Here is a 19,017-nt window from a genome sequence, read left to right on the forward strand (position 1 = left end):
TGTTTTTATTTCTTGATACATTTACATGTAATTTTTGAGCTATTAGAAATAAAGTTATGACTACTTATACAATTTTGCCATTATATCTCGAGTGCACCATTTTGTACTGTTAAATTGCTCTCTTGAATCTTATGAGAAGTGTGGAGAGTTAACAAAATGCAACAGAAGGCTGGTTCAACATGCATCGCATTCTTACAGGCAAAGTACAGGTCAAGACTTCAATATTTTTTTTTTTTTCAATAAAGATAATAATGGGGGGCCATAGAAAGAGTGAATGAGGTGCCATAGTGAAGGGCTACGGAGTAATTTCGACCACCTGGGGATCTTTAACGTGAGCTTACATCGCATAGCACCTGGATGTCTCTCCGCTTTGCCTCTATCGAAATGCAGTTGCTGGCAGTTGGGATTGAATCCAGGTGCTCCGGCGCTGTAGTCGGACATCTTAACCACTGTGCCACCGCAGCAGGGCAATTTTTTTGTTTTTGCAAAGCAGAAATGTTTAGCTTTTAATTTTTGTGATGCAGTGTTCATCGACAAGTCTAGACTAAGAAAAAAAATGTTGCACAAATGATTTAAAACTAACGGATTTGAAAAACAAAATTTCCTTACCTGCAGCATGGTCCTAGAAGTGCAACACAAACTGGGTGGAAATAGTTAAAAGGTTATGAGGAAGTCTGCCCCACAATGCGAGCTTATAGTAGGTAGTTTGAAAACCGGAATGGAGGAAAAAAATCTCTGATCGTTTGAGTGTTTCCCTGATGTGCAGAGCCATCGTGATTCACAGAACAATTTTTTTCTTGGAGTACTTCGCAGTGCATTTCAGCAGTGGAGCTTTGGAACAGTATAAAAAGGGGGGATATTACAAGCAAATATGGGGATTTTTGGCCGTTTTTCTTGATTTCAAAGCTGTTTCCCCCTCTTCGAGTCTTGAGAGGCAATAAGCAGGAATGATGAGGTTGGCGGCATTCTTCTTTGCAGGGAGGTGATGGGCTATCCTGTGGTCACATTCCGCACAGTCGAGAACGTGGGCAGGATCATCGATGTGCTGGCCTCCTGCCCACACAATGGGTTCCCTGTGGTGGACACAGCCGAGGTTGGTTTAGCACCAAATGTCTGGCCATCCAGGTAGCTGTGCTTGCCAACGATACGACGAAGAGAGGAAACGAATTAGCAGCGCACATGTTTGCAAGAGATTAATGGGCAGTATATGTGCGCACGGGAAAGGTGTGCGATGCTTTTGGCGAGCGTGTCGTGCACTAGGACCTCCTCTTGGAGTTGAAATGGAGTGGCCTATTTTTTTTTTCTATTCTTTACTTCATTTAAAGGGACAGTCTACTGCTGTAGACAAGTGGAAAAATATTGGTATGTTCTGCTAGATCTCGGTGGCAGTAACGAGTGAAGAACTCGTGGTTTTAGGTAGGAATTTGTATATTAAATTGGTCATTAAAGTCAGGTTTGAGCAAATGGTGGCGTCATACTTTGTCTTTTTATTGTGGCTATTATGGTATCTGCGGGAGTGTCTGAAGTGAATATATTGCATTTTATGACTCTGCTGTGCCATACAAGTCGTTATTTGTGCTCATATTACTCAAGGTAGTCTACTTTTATTTCAATAAATTAAAGCTACTTTTATTCTTTAATCTTGCTTGAATTGGTTTTAAAATGCTTTCAAACCGCTAAGCTTGTAGCAGTGCTGCCAATGGCAGTGGTTGTTGGTATCTGTGGTACCGTGTGTACTCGTGTAATCAGCCCATTCATTTTTTCAAGAATGGGTTCATTTGCGAGGCGAAAATAGCATTTTTCTTTTTTTCTTTGCTATCACACGTTCCATTGATTTTGTGGCAGTGGATGGCACTCACCCCAATCGTGACATTATAAAGCAAACATACAGAACACCCATGCACAACTCGGTGCAACGAGCAAGCCACCACCCGCTTAAGGTCGAAAAATAAACACCGGATGATATTATAATTGTGCAGCACCTTGGTATGCTGCTAAGGAATGTGCTGTGGATTGCGACAGTGACTGCTCAAAACAGCGATACGCTAATGGCTAATGCTTTTATGTTCAAATTCTCAGTGACAAAAGCGTGCGAGGTTCATTGTGCAAGTGGGCTCATTATGCAAGCAGATGCGGTATTGTAATGCAGTCACCAACAGATTACACTGACTTAGGAGAACCTGAAACGTGATGTGAATATAGAATATAGTTTGAGAAGTTAGCAAACTTAATACGTAAATTCTTTTCCGCAAAAACTGGCGTAAAAGAATAGCGATTTTCATTATTTGGTCGCAATCTGCTTATGTAAGACTTTAATTGAGTTGGACTGATGCTAAAGCCCACACTAGACTCATCTGCAGCAACTGTTGTTGCCGATAGCCGAATGTTCAATGCATGTGGCCATAGGCTGTGCTGCAAATGTGCTGCAGCGCTTACCACATGCATGCTTTACAAGGAGAGAACAGAATTCATCTTCCTGTGCAGCAACAGTCGCAAAAGTCAAGAGAAGGAACTCCGGGTAAGAAGGGAGCATAATCAGGTGCCTCCAACTGTATCCTCACCGCCTTGTCCTCTCATTTGCCCAGTGTCAAAGCTGCGGCATATGCTGCTGCTACCCCATTCTCGGCACGCTTGATGAGCCACCTTGATACGAATGAAGAGCGTGCCAGTAACTCAAGCGGGAACATAAGCAACAAATTGTTTGTGCAGGATCTGTGAATGGCTCCATTTAAATCCAAGCTACCGCCCTGCGATCAGTGCCTATAGTGGGGTGAAAGAACTTTCGGTTGTAAAGAGAAAAGAAACAATTCTGCAGTGTTGCTGGTCTATGTTTTAGTCTGAAAAGCCGGAGTTTTCGACTCGGCAGGGGGTTAAACATTAGTCGGCTGCTGGGGAAGTGGCCGGTGCAAACGAAGAGTGCTAGTGGAGCCCATCGGACAGAAAACTTTTGTCGCTTCTGAACAGTTGCTAGAAAGGAGGATGCTAGTGGTTATGCTTATGAATTGAGGAGATATACAACATTAATATTGAAATGGCTCTGTTCAATCATTTAATGTATAATGAGAGAGTTGTAAGTAATTTTTTTTTTCTACCTATCCACTTCTTTGCTGCAGGAGCACTTCAATGATGAGCACTCCTTTGGCCGCTTCAGGGGCATCATCCTGCGATGGCAGCTCATTGTCCTCCTCCAGTACAAGGTGGGACATTTTGAAGCATCTACTAAACTTAGTGGATAAAGCAGCAACCTTTGCTCAAAGCACGAAAGGCACTGATTGTTCCTGTTTGTGTCTGCTCCTCTGCAGGTATCGCAGTTAGACTTTTCCTTTTTTGCAGCAGTGTTTTCCAAGAGTAAGCTGTAAATGTGACTGAGCAGCGCTTCGCTGTAGTACTTATTAAGGATTGTACAGTCAATCTCAGATATATTGAGTTATTGCTTATATCAAACTCTCAGAACATCCCCTTGAAAATGTCATTGAAAAATACAGGTGTGGTGTTCACCTTTATCGAGCTCTTATTCAGCGGAACATTTCATATATCGAACTGCACTTTGTGCCCCTGTAAGGGGTGCTTCTCCTAATGGTGCCCCACGATTACTTCTCGCGTGCGGTGTCGGGTTGGCTGTGCAGCCTTGGCTGTCTGCTGGTAGTGTTAAAACGGTTAAACTGTGAGCCCTATTGAAAATGGCCTTCGGTCTGGCATGCTTACTTTTAACACCACACTGCTGCCATGCAGAGAAACTGAAGTTCGGTGGACTGGTTTTTTCGGGGCAAAGCCAGCCTTGCTGACCGAAGGTTTAAGGTTGCCTTTGCATAACCTGGAAGAAATTGCTTGTTCTCTAGTTGTATTTGAACTGTGTTATTTGCGGTGATTATAGCGTACCAGGAACAGAATTCAACCTCTTATGATCGGCAGTGACTTTTCTCGAGGCATCGTCAGCAGCAGCTTTGGCGTCAACCCCAACCCCAAAAGCACTTGTGTCACGCGGCTCAAAATGAGAACCCTGATACCCCAAGTTGAGAGCTTGTGCCCGTGGCCCCTCTTTCCAAGGCTTGGTGCAAGTGACGCTTGACTCACGAGTGCACGTGCGTGCTCCTGGTGAAAAGGTGCACCTGCGGTGAGTGGTGGTCCGTCAGTATGCTGGCAGGACGCATATCACAACAGGAAGCACGCCACTAGCGTGGGTACACTGTATGCACGCTTCTGGCTTACAGAGAAGCTCATCCCTTGGCATATTTTACATAATGAATTATTGACATATCTAGGTGGTCGAAATTTCTGGAGTCCTCCACTACGGCGTCTCTCATAGCCTGAGTCGCTTTGGGACGTTAAACCTCACAAACCAAACCAAACTATTTTGCGATCCCCTTGGAGTTTTATATCTCTGGGTTTGACTGTAGTGCCAAGCTTTAGATGCCGTTTTGTTGCTTTGTCGTATGTGTGGAGCTAAGCAATGAAACTCCAACACTTTTTTGTGAGTTTCAGAAAAGCTTGCTTCCGGACACTGGCAAACAAAAGATCCAGCGAGAAATGGCATTCAAAGTATGGTAATAAAAAGTTCTATGATATATGTGCTTCATTCACAACCTTTTGCGGCCTGTTTTGGATAATACGATTTTCGGATATTTAATTTTCAACTCCTGTGAGAATTATATCAATGAGATTCCACTGTACAGTCAAACCTCACTACAACGAAATGGTTTATACAGTTAAATCTCAATGTAGCGAAATCCTTGATGTAACGAAATATTTTGGTTTTCAGAACTTTATGTCCATAAAACACTGTATATTTTTAGCTCCAATATAATGAAATAAATTTTTACTGCACTTTCAGTGTTGCGAAATTTGGTTGCTGGCTGGCTCGAAACAAACCTACGGAAATATACGGAAATATTGCGCTGTGAGCTCAAGTTTGAACGAGACGCATACCGAAGCGTGCACCTGAGTGTGTACATGAAGGTGGGTGCCACCTGGAAGGGGGCTGAAGAGCACATGGTTAGTGTAAATGTGAGGGGAGGGTGGAGAATGTGTGATGCCTGCTGCGCCATCTTGTGTAAGTGTGGATGAGGTTCACAAACATAATAATGTGGGGGAAACTGCTAGGAAATACGAGTCTCTGCACAAAGCACTGCCAGCAAGATCAGATTCTCTTTGGATCACAGTGTGTTGCATTCTTGTCCGAAACAGACTGCGGTTACGGCACACCGCCTGTACTCAAAGGAACCACGCTGCAAACTTCTTCAGTGTCGATGACGATCTTGTGCTCGTGATGGAGATCCTGCACCAAGGCGAAACAGCCCACGCAGTCGCTTGCTTGCGGTGGTCATTTCCCTCGCGTAATTCCAAGAAGGTCATCCGCCTGCTTCGAGAATTCGGCAAACGGGGTCAAGGCTGCTCGGTGACGTGCCTCTGGCCCATTCAACACAAGGACAGGTTCCCTGCTGTTGTCGCCGTTGACGCCAAGGGTGATTAAGGCTCGAAAGGCAGCTCATCTCCGTCCTGAAGGGAGGGAGGCGGGGAGGGTTGGCCACCGCAACAGTAGACAAAGGATCACTCCCCTGCCACCGCCACCGCTTCAACGTATTTGGCAGTGGTCGCACGCCGGCGTCCGCACGCCGGCGTCCACTAGACCTGTCTCTGTCTTCAGCTGCTGGAGAGTCTGCTCCAAACTTTGGCTGGAGCCCCAGTCACAACAGCACTGATTGCACGTTTTGAAGGTTCCCACAACCCACACTACCCACAATGGAGGCACACAAAACGCCAGCTAGGTTATTCTCGATGTACAGTGTGGCAGGTAAGCTGATTGGCATGCAAAGCAGCCTGGTTTCATAGCACCATAACAAGAAATCTGCTCTAACGAAAAGATAGCAGGTTCCCCTCAAATTAATTATATAATGAGATTCAGTTCTGAATGCTATGTGTGTACGATGCAGCATCTGAGGTAATTGCCAGGACTCGTTCCAGACAGCATTGCATGCACAATAATAGCACTAATGGGACTTCTTTCTGTTTCGTTTCTTTCAATCACCAGATGTTCCAGAATGAAGGCGATGGAGCCTGTCATCGGAGGCTTAACCTTTCCAACTTCCGGGATGCCTACCCACGCTATCCGACTATTCAGGTAATGTTGGGTATTTCCAATCACTATGCTAGCCCTAATTTGACCGAGATTGTTTTCATATCTCACCCTGATAGAAATACATCCAAGCACAAAGAAGCAATCTTGTGCTCACTCCTTCTGAGCCCACCCACTACACAAAGGCAGCAGTATTCAAGTTACTTAAGCAAAACAACATGCTTGTTTCAGAACACAGACATCTCCAAGAGCGTCAATTGTACCAGCCCTGCCTGCAGCGTTGGAGGCATGATGATGATGATGACTATCATGGCACATACTTGTGGCCGCTTGGTGCTCTAAGAAACACGTGAACATAGGGAGAGTTGATACTGTGGACTCCATCAATTTTTGCCCTGAAAATGTGACTCATGTAGTGTTACAAATAATCAATTAGGTCATTTGAGTTGGCTTCGAACCAGAAAACAGCATTTGCACAGGCCTACAAAGCTCCGGCGCAATTTTGGCTTTATAAACCTACATTTGATTGTATCAGTCAGTGGAGAAGGGAAGGGGTGCGGTTACTGATTAATAGATAACTAATGGACAGCTGAAAGATGCGATTACCAACGTCTACAGTGGTAGGGTGCACCACAGGGGGTGCCCCACAAGGGTAGAAGGGCAGGATCTTTGGGAGAGGCCTTTGCCCTGAATTGCTGGCTGATGATGATGGTGGTGCTGAGGAAGATAAACAGTCCAGCTGGTGCTGTTCAGTGGTGCCCTTGTTCTTTTCTCCATTTGCGCATACCATGAACGTGAAGATTAGTCCCTTGCTGGCGGCACAGCTGTGACGCAACTTTACGGCATGTGCGTTTTGCTCTCTCATCGAAACAGCAGGTGCATGTCTCCGTGCACGAGCGGGAGTACAACATGGATCTCCGCCCCTTCATGAATGCGGCAGCCTACACGGTTTCTCATGTGAGTGCTGCCTTTTGTGCAGTTTGTTTCTTCACTTTTCCAGATCAGAACAATGCTTGTTCTGTTAAACTGTACAAAGTTTCTCTATTAGTTTCCGAATGCAGGTAGAAAATTCCTTAAGGGGAGATGCTACTCGAAGACACTTTTTCTTTAATATTTGACTTAGAGCTATGAAACTCTGGTTAATAATTCAGTTTTTTATGCTGATTTCAAATCTGCAATTAGGTTTATTGTAAGTTGCATAGTTTTTGTTCTGTTCAGTGACAGTGTGTAAAATATACACTCTTTTGCCCCCCTTCTTTGCCATACTAAACTTCCATAAACACACATCGTTGATGGCTCATTTTGATCCATATAAACTGTAGAGTGCCAAAAACTAATAATTAAGTGCATATTAAGTATGCTAATGACGTGAAAAATTTGAACCTGGCAAGTCTACATTGTCAAGACACCACCATGTGGTAATTTTTTTTTTCTGTAAATATTTGATCAGTATTTATTCTTGAAAGAGATAATGGCACTCCTCATACCTCAGAGAAAATGTGTGCAAAATTTTATTCAGATATGAGCATCAGAAGTACCAAAAACATGAAGGGCAAACGCTGAAAATTGCCCAAAATTGCATTTTGAGAAAAATGCATTTGAAGTTAAAATTGCATGTTTATTTAAAAAAGAGAGCTTCAGTTCCGATCAAACTTTGGTTCAAAAGAAGAAAATTGTCCATAAAGCAGCCACTGGCACTAGAAACTTCCTACAGCATATGTCGCTCCCTCATGACCCTTGCGAGTGGACTCCGACATGCGCTTTTTTTCTTCAGTGTGCGGCGATTTGCGTTCGCTTCCGCAGTCAGCTTCAAGGACATTTGTTTCTGCATTGTTATTTCTCTGCATGTGCCAAGCTATGATGCATTGGCTTGTGGAGTCCAATAATTGAGGAAAATCGCACTAGCTGCTCATATCCAATTCCTATAAAACAGGCCGCCACAGCAGCTTTGACGTTGACGGCGAAGCTTTCATCCTAGCTCCCGCTGTCAATCTCTGCTCGCATCCCTGCACGCCATAACTCGCCGCAATCAGTATGTTGTGGAAAGCACACATTGCGGGCAGGCAGAGTTCTCACAGAGTAGTTCAAGAAACGAAGCGAGTCTGCGCTTTGCGGCCGGTTCCCGAATACTGGAAGTCCTGAACGCTGGCTTGGGCAAATCGCGCCGCGCACAAGAACGTTCACCGCTGCCAAGTCAGTAACTACAGATGACGCCTCATCGCAGGCTATTTCCTCACCTTAGAAATGCCCAATTTTTTTTTCCGAGGCATTCACACAATCTAACGCCGCTTCAAATTCCTCGGAGGCATCTGAAACGCTGGAGGGATCGGCGTCGGTTCCACTAGGCCTAACTGCCACAGGTCGAGTTGTCACTGGACGAGCCTTCTCTTTCGATTTTCGCCAACGTCCTCTATATTTGTGAACAGAACGGTATTTCACTCCTCGGTGACTGCGCCGGCTCAATTGTGCTTCATCCATGACGAAGATAAAGTTGCCGAACGATCGTCACTCGGAAACGCACCTCGACGTAGCATGGAGCCAGCAAGTGGGCTTCGCCACATGCACGCGCGCGGCGGCCAATAGCGAAGCTCGATTCGTACCACGTGATTTAAAAACCAGTCGCAGCGCTCGAAAAACGCGACGTAGGCATGCTTTTTTTATTATTGCTTGCGTTTTAGTCGCCGGGCAACTGTGGTGATTGGGAGAATGTGGCTTGGCTGATCTCCTCACGTGATCCGCAACGGCGATCAACTGCGCTATGCCGACCGCGGGACGCTCGAAGATAGCATACTTTCGGTCATTTAACCGCCACCGTGCGCTCTTTAAACGTAATTTCAGCCCATTTCCTGTTTAAACTCAGCTTTGATTTTTATTTTCATGAAAGTAGAGATACTAAACTTGACAAAACAAGTAAAAACAAAAAATTCGTCATTTTCGAAAAAACCCGCGTTTTTCGACCCGCATCTCCCCTTAAATAGGTTATCATTATTGTTGACTCGAGAGATAATTTAACAAACGTGCGTGTAAGGCCAATCTACAATACTTGGTTAACAAGTGCTGTTAGCAGCTAAAAAATGCAAGTTGAACACCATGGCTCATAATATGCAGAAGGGTAAATGAAATCGCTCTTGGTTTCTTTTGATTGGTGTTTGCTTTATTATTAAGTGCACCATCAAACTCCCGAGTCTGCAGCAAGGATCACAATAAGTGAGGTGCGAAAAAGTTTGCTAAAATGGAAGCATTGCTGTTGTGCTATTGGTTAAAAACAGTGGAAAAAGAGTAGGTTACGGTCGATCCAGGGTATATCGACCCAAAGGTGATCGCAAAATACTTCGATATATCTATTAGAGCATTAGTTGATTTCTGAGTTGCCTTCAACTGTGAAGCAGGCTGAAAGAGAGCTGTTACAAACCTTCCGTTAGCCATGCTGGCGTCACCGCGTGACAACTGGAGCACTAAACACCGGCTTGCTCGTATGAGATTAGTGCTGCATTGAAAACGAGCACGTGGGACCAAAGGCCAACGTGACTTGGCGTTCACCTCGTCACGCGGTTTTATAGTGTTGGCACTGCCACGAAGTGCCCAAGGCAGCAGAGACAATGTGGCTTCATGCTAGAAAAAGTCATCAGTGATCGTGGCAGTGCCATTGAATCATCTCTGTTTCATTTGTTTGGCACACTCGTTGCTTTAGGCCTCAGGCGTATTGGCCACATTCAGGAGTGATGGAGGTGCACATAGTTAGGCATGTGTGATATGGCCACTATGTGCTGAGATAATGAATGTGTCCAGGTATGGACACAGTCTTGTTTCCTTTCATATGAGTGGGAAACTACCTGAATGATGAGATCAGTGTCCTGTTTTGCTGCATCGTGCCTTTCTCTCCCTCAAAGGTCTGCACAGCTATAGGTGGAATGGGTGCCTTGTGAACAGGTTGTGCTTGTATACTTCTACGATGGCAGAGGGAAGCTAGGAGGCAGCATGAGGCTGTAATGAGACTGTTTCGCTTCCGTATGGCTAAGATGAATAGCTTCTGTTTTCTCAAATGCGGCCTGCAGAATGCGTCACTGACAAGGGTCTTCAAGCTGTTTCGAGCACTGGGCCTTCGGCACCTTGTGGTGGTCAATGGCAGTAACATGGTGAGTGACCTCTGACATGTTGCCTTGCTCTGCATGGATGAATTTTCTCTTCACCAGTGCCATCACTAGGATGTACAGTTTCTTTACTTACTTATGGAGGACTTATGAAACCTGGTAGCAGATCTCTTTATTATTACAAGTTGTGAAACTTCCCATGTATCTAAGTTGTAAATTTTTACATTGTTGATAAATATGTGACCAAATGAGAAATAAAATCAGCTGAAGACGTGCATTAGTATAAATTCTTAGGTGTAAGGGTCGTAGGGGTAACTAAGAGGGAAAAAAAAAAATAATAATAAAGCAATTTTGAGAAGGCAATGACTGCAATTGGCCTTTAGATCGAGCAGAGTCGCCACCCAGCGTCATAGCGGCAAACCCTACCCGGTGTGAATGCGTGCTCGTGTCGCGTGCCAGCCCGCAGTAATTTGCGTGCGCGCGTGCAGTGTGTACAAGAGTTCTTTTTGTTTGTTTCGTGGTTCCTGTGTGCTTTTGCTCACCCATCTGCCTCTTGCAAAAGAAATGTGAATAGGCTATTACCCCACGCTCCATTAAAAAATATATACTTGTCTATATCAAGTATGTCACGCTGGAAAGGACATCATCAGTCGAGGTCTTTGGCGCTTGAGATTCTCTGACAAGCAGTGTCTGAAACGAAGCGCTGCTGAGCAAAACAGGTTGCTGCCGTTCATACAATTTAATGCAAACACTCAAAAACCGTATATTCCCGTTTCTGTTTGGAATACCGCAACTACTGAAACATGCGACTGCAGACTGCTGCATAGCTAAATCCAGTTTGAACAAGCCACCCTTTGCCTTCTGCTGTTAAACCTCTGTCTCTGTGTCTCGGTGAGGCACTCGACTGTTGATTTCGAAAACTGGGGGGTTCGATCCCGGCCGTATTCACGGTAGAGCTGTATCCACAAGTTGTATCCTGTATCTGTATTCATGATAGCTGTTGTATCTGTATCGGTATCCACGATATTGTATCCACGATAGAGTTGTCTGAGTACTTCTCCTTTCTTTCTTTCTTTCTTTTTTTTTTTTGCTGTTAAACCTTTGTTGCGGTGTCTCAGTGGTAGGGCGCTCGACTGCTGATTTCGAAAAGGGGGTTCGATCCCGGCCGTTTCGAAAGGTGTTCCTCGGCTGTGGGATTTGACTGCACATTAAACAATCCCACGTGACGACACCGAGGGCCGCCCCTACGTCATCTGTCATATAGCCAATGTCGCATGGTGCGTTAAACCCATATATGCATATCATTTATTCTTTTTTATTATTATTTATTTATTTTTTTGGTTGAAGGATTTTGTGCATCTGTATCAGTGGTAATGAGCACATTTCGCTTTGGAGAAATGCTCCAACGTTTGAGAAACAAATCCTCGCAGCACCTGTTACACCAAATATTACATAATACACATAGATCAACGTGCACTGGTAGACCATTATAGAATCATTAAAATCCTTTTTCGTCTGTGCTATCTTTTGAGCAGACTGGTTGTTTCTCTCTGACAAGGGGAGTAAAATAGCTTGATACGGTCTTAACCACCGATGTTTAGTTCGGGAATAAATACATATTTATAGTCACATACATGATAAGATGAACTCTATTTCTCTCAGGATAGCTTTATATCTGGTGCTTGTTTTGGAAGCAAATGATAGAACCGCCCCAAGTCACAGCTTAACAATAATTACAATGATAAAGAAATCTTCAGCCTTCAAAATTCCTTGCCAGAACATGACAGCGACTAAGCATAGTTTTTACGATGCCTTCGCAGGTACTGATTCGTAGCTTGCACTTTAATGTTACTGAAAATTAATCGCTGATATTCCTAAATTTTATCAAGTGTCTAAAAGTTCTGTCACATGATGAAATGCATGCATTGAAAAAAAAAAAAAAAATTACACTACTAATTTACTATTTACCTATAAACATTGCGTACATCAGAAATTCCTTATACTTCCCTCGATTTCAGGAAATCATTTAGAGTCATTTCACAATGCAACACAGATTATCTGCAGCAAGAAGTATCCGCCTTGTTGTAAGCTCGGCAAACTCAGTCCAGTCACCGCTCTACACATGAGCAGTCAGCTTTCCTGTGCGGCGAGGTTTCCTGTACAGCGTCGGTGTAATCTCATTTTTGGGGAATACAATTGTGCCTGGTTGTCTAGCCAAAGTTGATGCCCACTCAGTCTATGGCGACCCGCTGGGCAACACGCTGTCAGTGCTACATTTAACCTGCCTAATCATCGAGTCAAGTATGATATAATGAACCAGGCTGCCTCGATTCATTCTAAAGTACTTCAGGTCAGAGCATCTCCGTGGGCTTGACTCTAAATTTGCTTATCTCACTCGTATAAGGCACGTGCACGCTTTTGAAAAGGCGATATGTAATGTTCAGGCCCAGTATCAGCATGCAGTTGGCTAAAGGCAGCACTTCGGAAGCTCAACGATGCATTTATAAATTGGCATCTTGTTGTAGGTACAATTTAGTAACCGTAGAAAGTACGGAATTTGAGTCAGTGAATATCGCATTGAAGTTTTGTGGGTACAATTTAGTAGCCCTAGAAAGTACGGAATTTGAGTCAGTGAATATCACATTGAAGTTTTAGTGCAGCACATAATGGTTGATTACGGCAGGCAGCAATTCTAGGTTTTTGAAACGAGTCAAAACAAAACGTTTGGGCTATTTTTTTGTGCAATTGTACAAAAATTGTGCACCAGATGGCTGCTTTTGAGAAACCTGCTGTGTGCACACCTGTGAATTGAAACATGTTTTCTGTGTGCCGTTTAGAAGATGTGGAAACTAGTGTTGCAATTCAGCTGCAGTGGCCTTAAACACTTGGTGATAAATGAAGTGACTGGAATACTTTAGCTTGAAAATAGTGGCGTGAGAAACTTACGGTAATATTATTTGGCAGAATCAATTGATACCATCGCCATTTGCTGGTTTAACTAACCTTGGGTAAAGAGCAGAAATGACCATGCATATAGGCAATCTTTGTTTACACATTCATGTTTACACTACATCAAAAATTAAACAGGTGGAAGTGCAATTGCATCTTTCAATACAGTGTGATACAAACAAATGAAGCCACTTTTGCTGGGAAATACACTCAACCTGTCCGATAGTGTTTTATTTAATAAAGGAATCGTGCAGTCCTACGCTGTACGTAGTTTCAAATCACGTGGAATCCAGGAGAAATGCTTTTTTTTTTCCTTCTGTTTCGTAGTATCCACTGGTGCAGCTGGGCATGTGCAACATGTGGGCACGATGCTTCATTGGCGCTCACATGAGCCTAAACATGGAGTTTAGCCGAGGAAACATGCATCCTATTCATACGCGTAGCAATAAAAACAGAAGGGGGAATGGCACTGCGTGGCGCTGGAGGTGGATAGGGACAGAAGAACAAACATGCAGGGAGGGAATGTAACTGTAGAATTTATAGTGTCTAGTTGGGAGGGAAGAAATGCTTAAAAGGAAGCTGAAAGCCTAGTGGCGTGAAGCTTTCTGACAAGCTGACTCCATTAATTGTGGCATTGGCTTCTCACCATAAATAAACAGAAAGAAGCACAAAATGCTGTATTTACAAAGAAAATGACACAAATTTGCAAACCTTGGCTTCCTGCAGTCTTGGGCTTACACTTGCAGTTTTCCGGTTTTTCCAGAGATTTTCACAGCCGCACGGTTTGAAATATACGGAAAGTGTACCAGCCCTTAAAAAAAAAACAATTATGGGGGACACTTAACCTCCGCTTTTATTTAAAGGTATGACAAGAGAGCGTAGGCTACCAGCCCACATAACATATAACGCCCCGCTCTAACCAAGCTGTATGAGGGTGCCTGCATTGTTGAGTAGTAACGGGAATGCAAGGGTCCTGGCAAGCTGATCCTGATGTCACCCTCCCATGTGAAAGGGGAGGCCCGAGCTGGTAGCTCCTGCTAAACGTTATGTCAGGCGACCCCATGTCCAGTTAGGGCTCAGCCATGTCAGCTGCTAGCTACTGCCTGCCGTTGCTATGCTCATAATTTTTCGCTCACAACGCCAATGCCAACGGTGGATTTTAGGTGAATCGGACATTTAACACTACCGCGTTAAAACAGGCCAAAACCTGCATACATTCACTTCATGCTCTGGAGAGCATGCCACGGGACAGGTTGATATTGCATTTTGCTTTGAAGAAGTTAGCATGACTGCTTGAAGGTGGATGGAAGAGAGGACAGAAAAAAGTATGCGAGAGCGCTTGTGTGCGTTTTTGCTTGTTCCCCCCTTTAAGCTGTTGCACTTACCTCGTTACACCATGCACTGCCTTGCATTTCCGGAGAGTGACGGTCCCAGTCTGCACATCAACCATCGACTGACGGTAAATAGTAGTATTGCATAAGAGGGGCCTTAAACAAACGTCTCTAGCATATAGACACATGCATAATCTCAGAATGAACCTGTGGACAGGGTTATAAAGTGATTCGCGTTATAATATCTTTTTCAGTTTTGTTATAGGTGCAGTGTTTAGTTTACTGTACACCACGGTGCCCCATTTTTGGATTCTGTAACTCACCACGGGGAACTACATGAAAACAAAAATAAAAGAAGGAAGCGGTAGAAATAGGTAATTTGCACTATTCCTAGAGTCTCTTAGATTCATGGCAAATCAACGCTTCAACTCTTATGTGCGCTTCCAGAATGCTGATTCCTGGTTCGACTGCAGCGCCGCTTACCATGCAAGGTAGTGGTGATACTGCTCAACACTCCCATGTTTGTAAACTAAAGCTGGTTCTAGCAGTGTTGCGTTAAGGGCATACTGTTTTTACTGAGTAATTTGGGAGTTGTACTCGTCCTCATCTGTTTCTCTCTGTGTCCATTCTCAAAATGTGTGGATTTGAAGGCTGCATACCCGAGGTCAGCAAAATTAATCTGGAGCTCCGCATTATAAGGCGCCCCTCTAGTGTACGGGTGAAACATTAAACCTCACAATTTGCAGTTTTGGAAAATGTTCATTGTCAATTTCACACAATTTCAGGTTGTCGGCATAGTCACCCGAAAGGACCTGGCCCGGTATCGCATGACGAGCCACTACGGCCAGCTTGGCATGGAAGAGCTGCATGTGTCTCATGGCTGAATATACTCTGCTGGCTCACAGTCTTCCTCTCAGGCCGATCACACCAATCGTATGGTTTGCGGCTCACTTGTCACAGTGGGCAGAAGGAATGCACTTCATAGCGCGTACAATGCAATCGGCGAGTCAAATTCTGCGCATTCATCACGCCCCGGTTGTTGGAAATGTGTTGCAGGTTTTAAAGAGATTAAGGACTTGACTTGTGGAGAACACACAGCTTATTTTTGATAACACTCATACATTTTTTTAACCACTTTGCAGGCACTGTATGCCTGTATACTGTCACACGAAGAGTGCATGTTACTATAAATGCACACTACTCATTGTTTTTGCGCCATTTGTGGAAGTTTTAGTTAGGATACGATGGAGTGGCTATAGTTCTTATGGCACCTTTACTTCTGCTGTTTGCTAATAGAGTTGTATACAGGATTCAACCATAATGCAATCGGTTCTATGGTAGCAACTGTTCTGCGCACTGTGTGAAGTTTCGTGCTCTCAGGTTGCAATGTTGTTAAGGCGATGTGTATATATAGTGTTGTAAAGTTATGTTGCTAATGTCAGATTTTTAAACCCTGACAGCCACTACAGGTCACCTAAAAATGATGCAGTTTAGTTTTTTGGTGGCACTGTTTGGCCATCCTGTCATTCAGGAAATTAATTTGTGTAGCATGAAATGTATCGACTAGCAAACAGAGAGAAAATCTCTGCTGTCATATAGACAGCACTCTAGTCTCTTGCCTAATGCACATAATTTAGGTCTACTTGGCATTTCATGCTTCAGTTCCTCAAGGTTGTAAAGTTAAAATGTATTTTACTCTGACTTTTGGTTCATTCAGTATAGTATGTACAGTAGATTCCATAATTTCATTTCTGCATCTTGAATTTCAACTGGCGACAAATTGTGCGCGAGTTGTGCAATGGTTGTAGCTACAGTTTTCCTCATTTAATTATTATGGGCTATTACACCTTGTATGTAATTTGTCTTCTCTAAAGTGTTCGCAATCGAAGCATTAATAAAGTCATCTAATTGACAAAACTAGGGTGAGACAAGCAGTGCTGTAAGCACTAACCTGACAATGTGAACAAAAATTATGTGTATTTTCTAACCTTTGCCGTTCTGTCATTTTGTATGCATAAAATACATCAGCGTGATGTGGAGATGCATGCGGGCCAATGGCTGCTACTCATGTACAGTGCACTTTGCAGTCGTGAACGTGTTGAGCCACCTTTTCTAAAAAGATGTATTCTTATTGCTTTGCATCGTCTTTTTGTAGAACATGTGGAATTTGCCGAGTTTTCGGTCTTTTGATTGTTGACTTGGCCAGAAAGCCTTAATAGCTGCTTGCCTTTTGTGTTTGTCTGTAATGTTTTTTGTATATTGATTCTAGCATTCTTTGAAAAGAGAGTGCCTTTTCTGTACATTTGAATCCACAGTTCTACATCACTGATTTTTGTATACTCTGTACCCTCTTTCTTTTGCATAAATATTCTCTATTTACAGCATGTTATTTAAACTTGCTACTCTTTAATCAGGAGAATTTGTGGAGTGTTATTGTTTTATGTTGCTTAGATACAAAGCAAAGTTTTGGTTCCTCATTCTAAGAAGGAGATCCCAAATTCAGCCTTTACAAAGATGCCCTCTTTTTAAGGTAGGTGTTCTTGTGGGGGTCTGGGGCTGTGTGAGGCAAAATTCAATTCATATTTCATAACACTGTGACACTAGACACGTTCCCAGCACATGCAGACATCGTGCTTGCTGTCGGCACGGTGGACAGTTTCTACCTAAATGTCGCGAATGTTCTTGTGCCTAAGAAATTTATGGTAGTTTATGCCATTGTCGCTGTTGAGGAATTTGTGCTCTCCACAGCAGAGCAAAAGTGACCATGTTCCATCATTCTTTCATGAACGCATTAAGCTGAAAGCAGGAAGCTAAACTGGTGCAAGCCTGCTCAGGTGCCTCGAATCTGGTTGGGAATATTGTGATATATTATACGAGAGCTAAGAGGTGTGCAACCTTCGGGTGGATGAAGGGTCAGTGATGAAAGCTTTGCGAGGCAGGAGAATGTGTTGCTTGTAAGAGTGCCACAAGCATGTAAAACATGGTTCGCGAGCCTCCTCTGTCGTAATTTGTGCTAAGTTTCTCATCACAGCGCAATACTTGGTGGTGCTAGAAAGACTCTAATTTGCAAATTTTGCTGCTTAGATACCATAAGCTTCACTTACCTATTATATCAGGCTGTAGTGTGTCACACCTAATGATCACAGTCCTTTGTTGCTCGTGGTCGTGAAATAAAAAGTTAGGGTGCGCAGAAAGGCAACTGTGACCACCATAGTAATATAGAATGCGGTTAAGCTGCCGTCTTCTGGGGATTTGATTTCTTGAATTTTCATGTACAATGCCATCATTATGACCATTTGTAGTGTGGTTATTGAATGCTCTGTTTAGCCGGGCTTTTTAGACAGGCACATCAAACCTGTTCAACTTTAGCTTATTTTTTTATTTATTTTATTTAGTACATACTGCAGGCCGTGAGGCCCAAGCAGGAGTGGATTACAAACAAGTTATTACGAGTGAGCAATAATACCAAGATGCGAACAGAACAAAGCACAAACAGCGGTAAATGAAAAAGATAATGGCACAGCATAACCAAAGCTAAACATGGTCATAAATCAGGTCAAGAGACTGTAGGCAGGTAGCTGGCAAGTTATTCTAATCACTGATGGTCTGCGGAAAGAAAGAGTGTTGAAATAACCTAGTCTTAGCAAAGTACGGGGTAAGAGAAAGGGGGTGAGAGTGTCGGGTTTGTCTGGTGTTCGATACTAGCAGGTACGGTGAAGAATCTATTCCAAGTTTATGGTTAAACAATAAGTATAAAAATTTCAGTCGAAGGAATTTTCGCGAGCTTGCGTGAAGAAATATCTCTCTGCCTAGTTTTCCAGTTCGGGCTGAAAGCTATTGTCACTGGCCATATCCCCAATGCCTCTGTGAAAGAGAGAGATGGGTCTAGTCTATGCAGCACGAGGCACGGCTGCGTCTGTACTTGAGTGCATTCGATAAAGGTTTTTCTGGTATTTCTCTTCACGCACGCTGAAAATGGTTAGCTGCAATAGCAGCATCCTTCCAAGAACCAATGCAGAAAACAGATTGGGAGTAAGGTGGCACAACTAATTGTCACGTTTCTCCTTCCCTATATTTTTGTGATAGACATGGACAAGTGCTGATGAGGATGGCACGCACTACAACACAGCTTCTATAGGCAGTGTAGTAGTGAATGGTTGATTAGCGAAATTGTGGAAACAAGTTCTGCTGGTTGATAACATCATTGCTGTATGAATCTGAGGAAGTTTCTGTAGCTAGTATGTATGCTTGCAATGTATTTCTAATCAGATTTTGTAGTTATTGATCAGCGTCACATTAAGAACACAAGTATCACAATTTTTTTCGAGCTTAAAGTCTGCGATGCAGTGGTATCAGTGGGGACAGAACTCTACCGATTCGAAAAATTGCGTTGGAATGGGAAGTGCTGTTCTATTACCAAAGAAAAATCTGAGAAATTGTTCCATTTTACAGCAGGACTGGACAGGCTAACCACTTGCGAGATTCCGCGGGATACCGTGAGATTGCGACGTCATCACCGGGTAACATCATCGGTCATGACCGGAAGGGACGTCATCATGATGTCACATCCGGT

The 19,017-nt window shown here is 43.6% G+C and overlaps 1 protein-coding gene across 3 annotated transcripts in view; it reads left to right on the forward strand.

Annotated features, from left to right (window-relative positions):
• ClC-b (chloride channel protein 7) overlaps positions 1-16,833 on the forward strand; it is a 49,613-nt gene extending 32,780 nt beyond the window's left edge. Inside the window, exons 18-23 of one of the 3 annotated variants that reach the window (XM_084604364.1) lie at positions 979-1,093; positions 3,114-3,197; positions 6,029-6,118; positions 6,947-7,030; positions 10,129-10,209; positions 15,230-16,833. In XM_084604364.1, the coding sequence (XP_084460490.1) occupies positions 979-1,093; positions 3,114-3,197; positions 6,029-6,118; positions 6,947-7,030; positions 10,129-10,209; positions 15,230-15,328 (553 nt within the window). In that variant the 3' untranslated portion in view covers positions 15,329-16,833. Of the gene's footprint in view, positions 1-978; positions 1,094-3,113; positions 3,198-4,482; positions 4,778-6,028; positions 6,119-6,946; positions 7,031-10,128; positions 10,210-15,229 lie in introns of those variants that run through there. The other 2 variants (XM_084604365.1, XM_084604366.1) reach the window with 2 other exon arrangements.
• Positions 16,834-19,017: the final 2,184 nt, after the last annotated feature.

This window comes from Amblyomma maculatum, chromosome 5, assembly GCF_055883805.1.
Source record: "Amblyomma maculatum isolate TAMU_Amacu chromosome 5, ASM5588380v1, whole genome shotgun sequence".
Classification (NCBI taxonomy): domain Eukaryota; kingdom Metazoa; phylum Arthropoda; class Arachnida; order Ixodida; family Ixodidae; genus Amblyomma; species Amblyomma maculatum.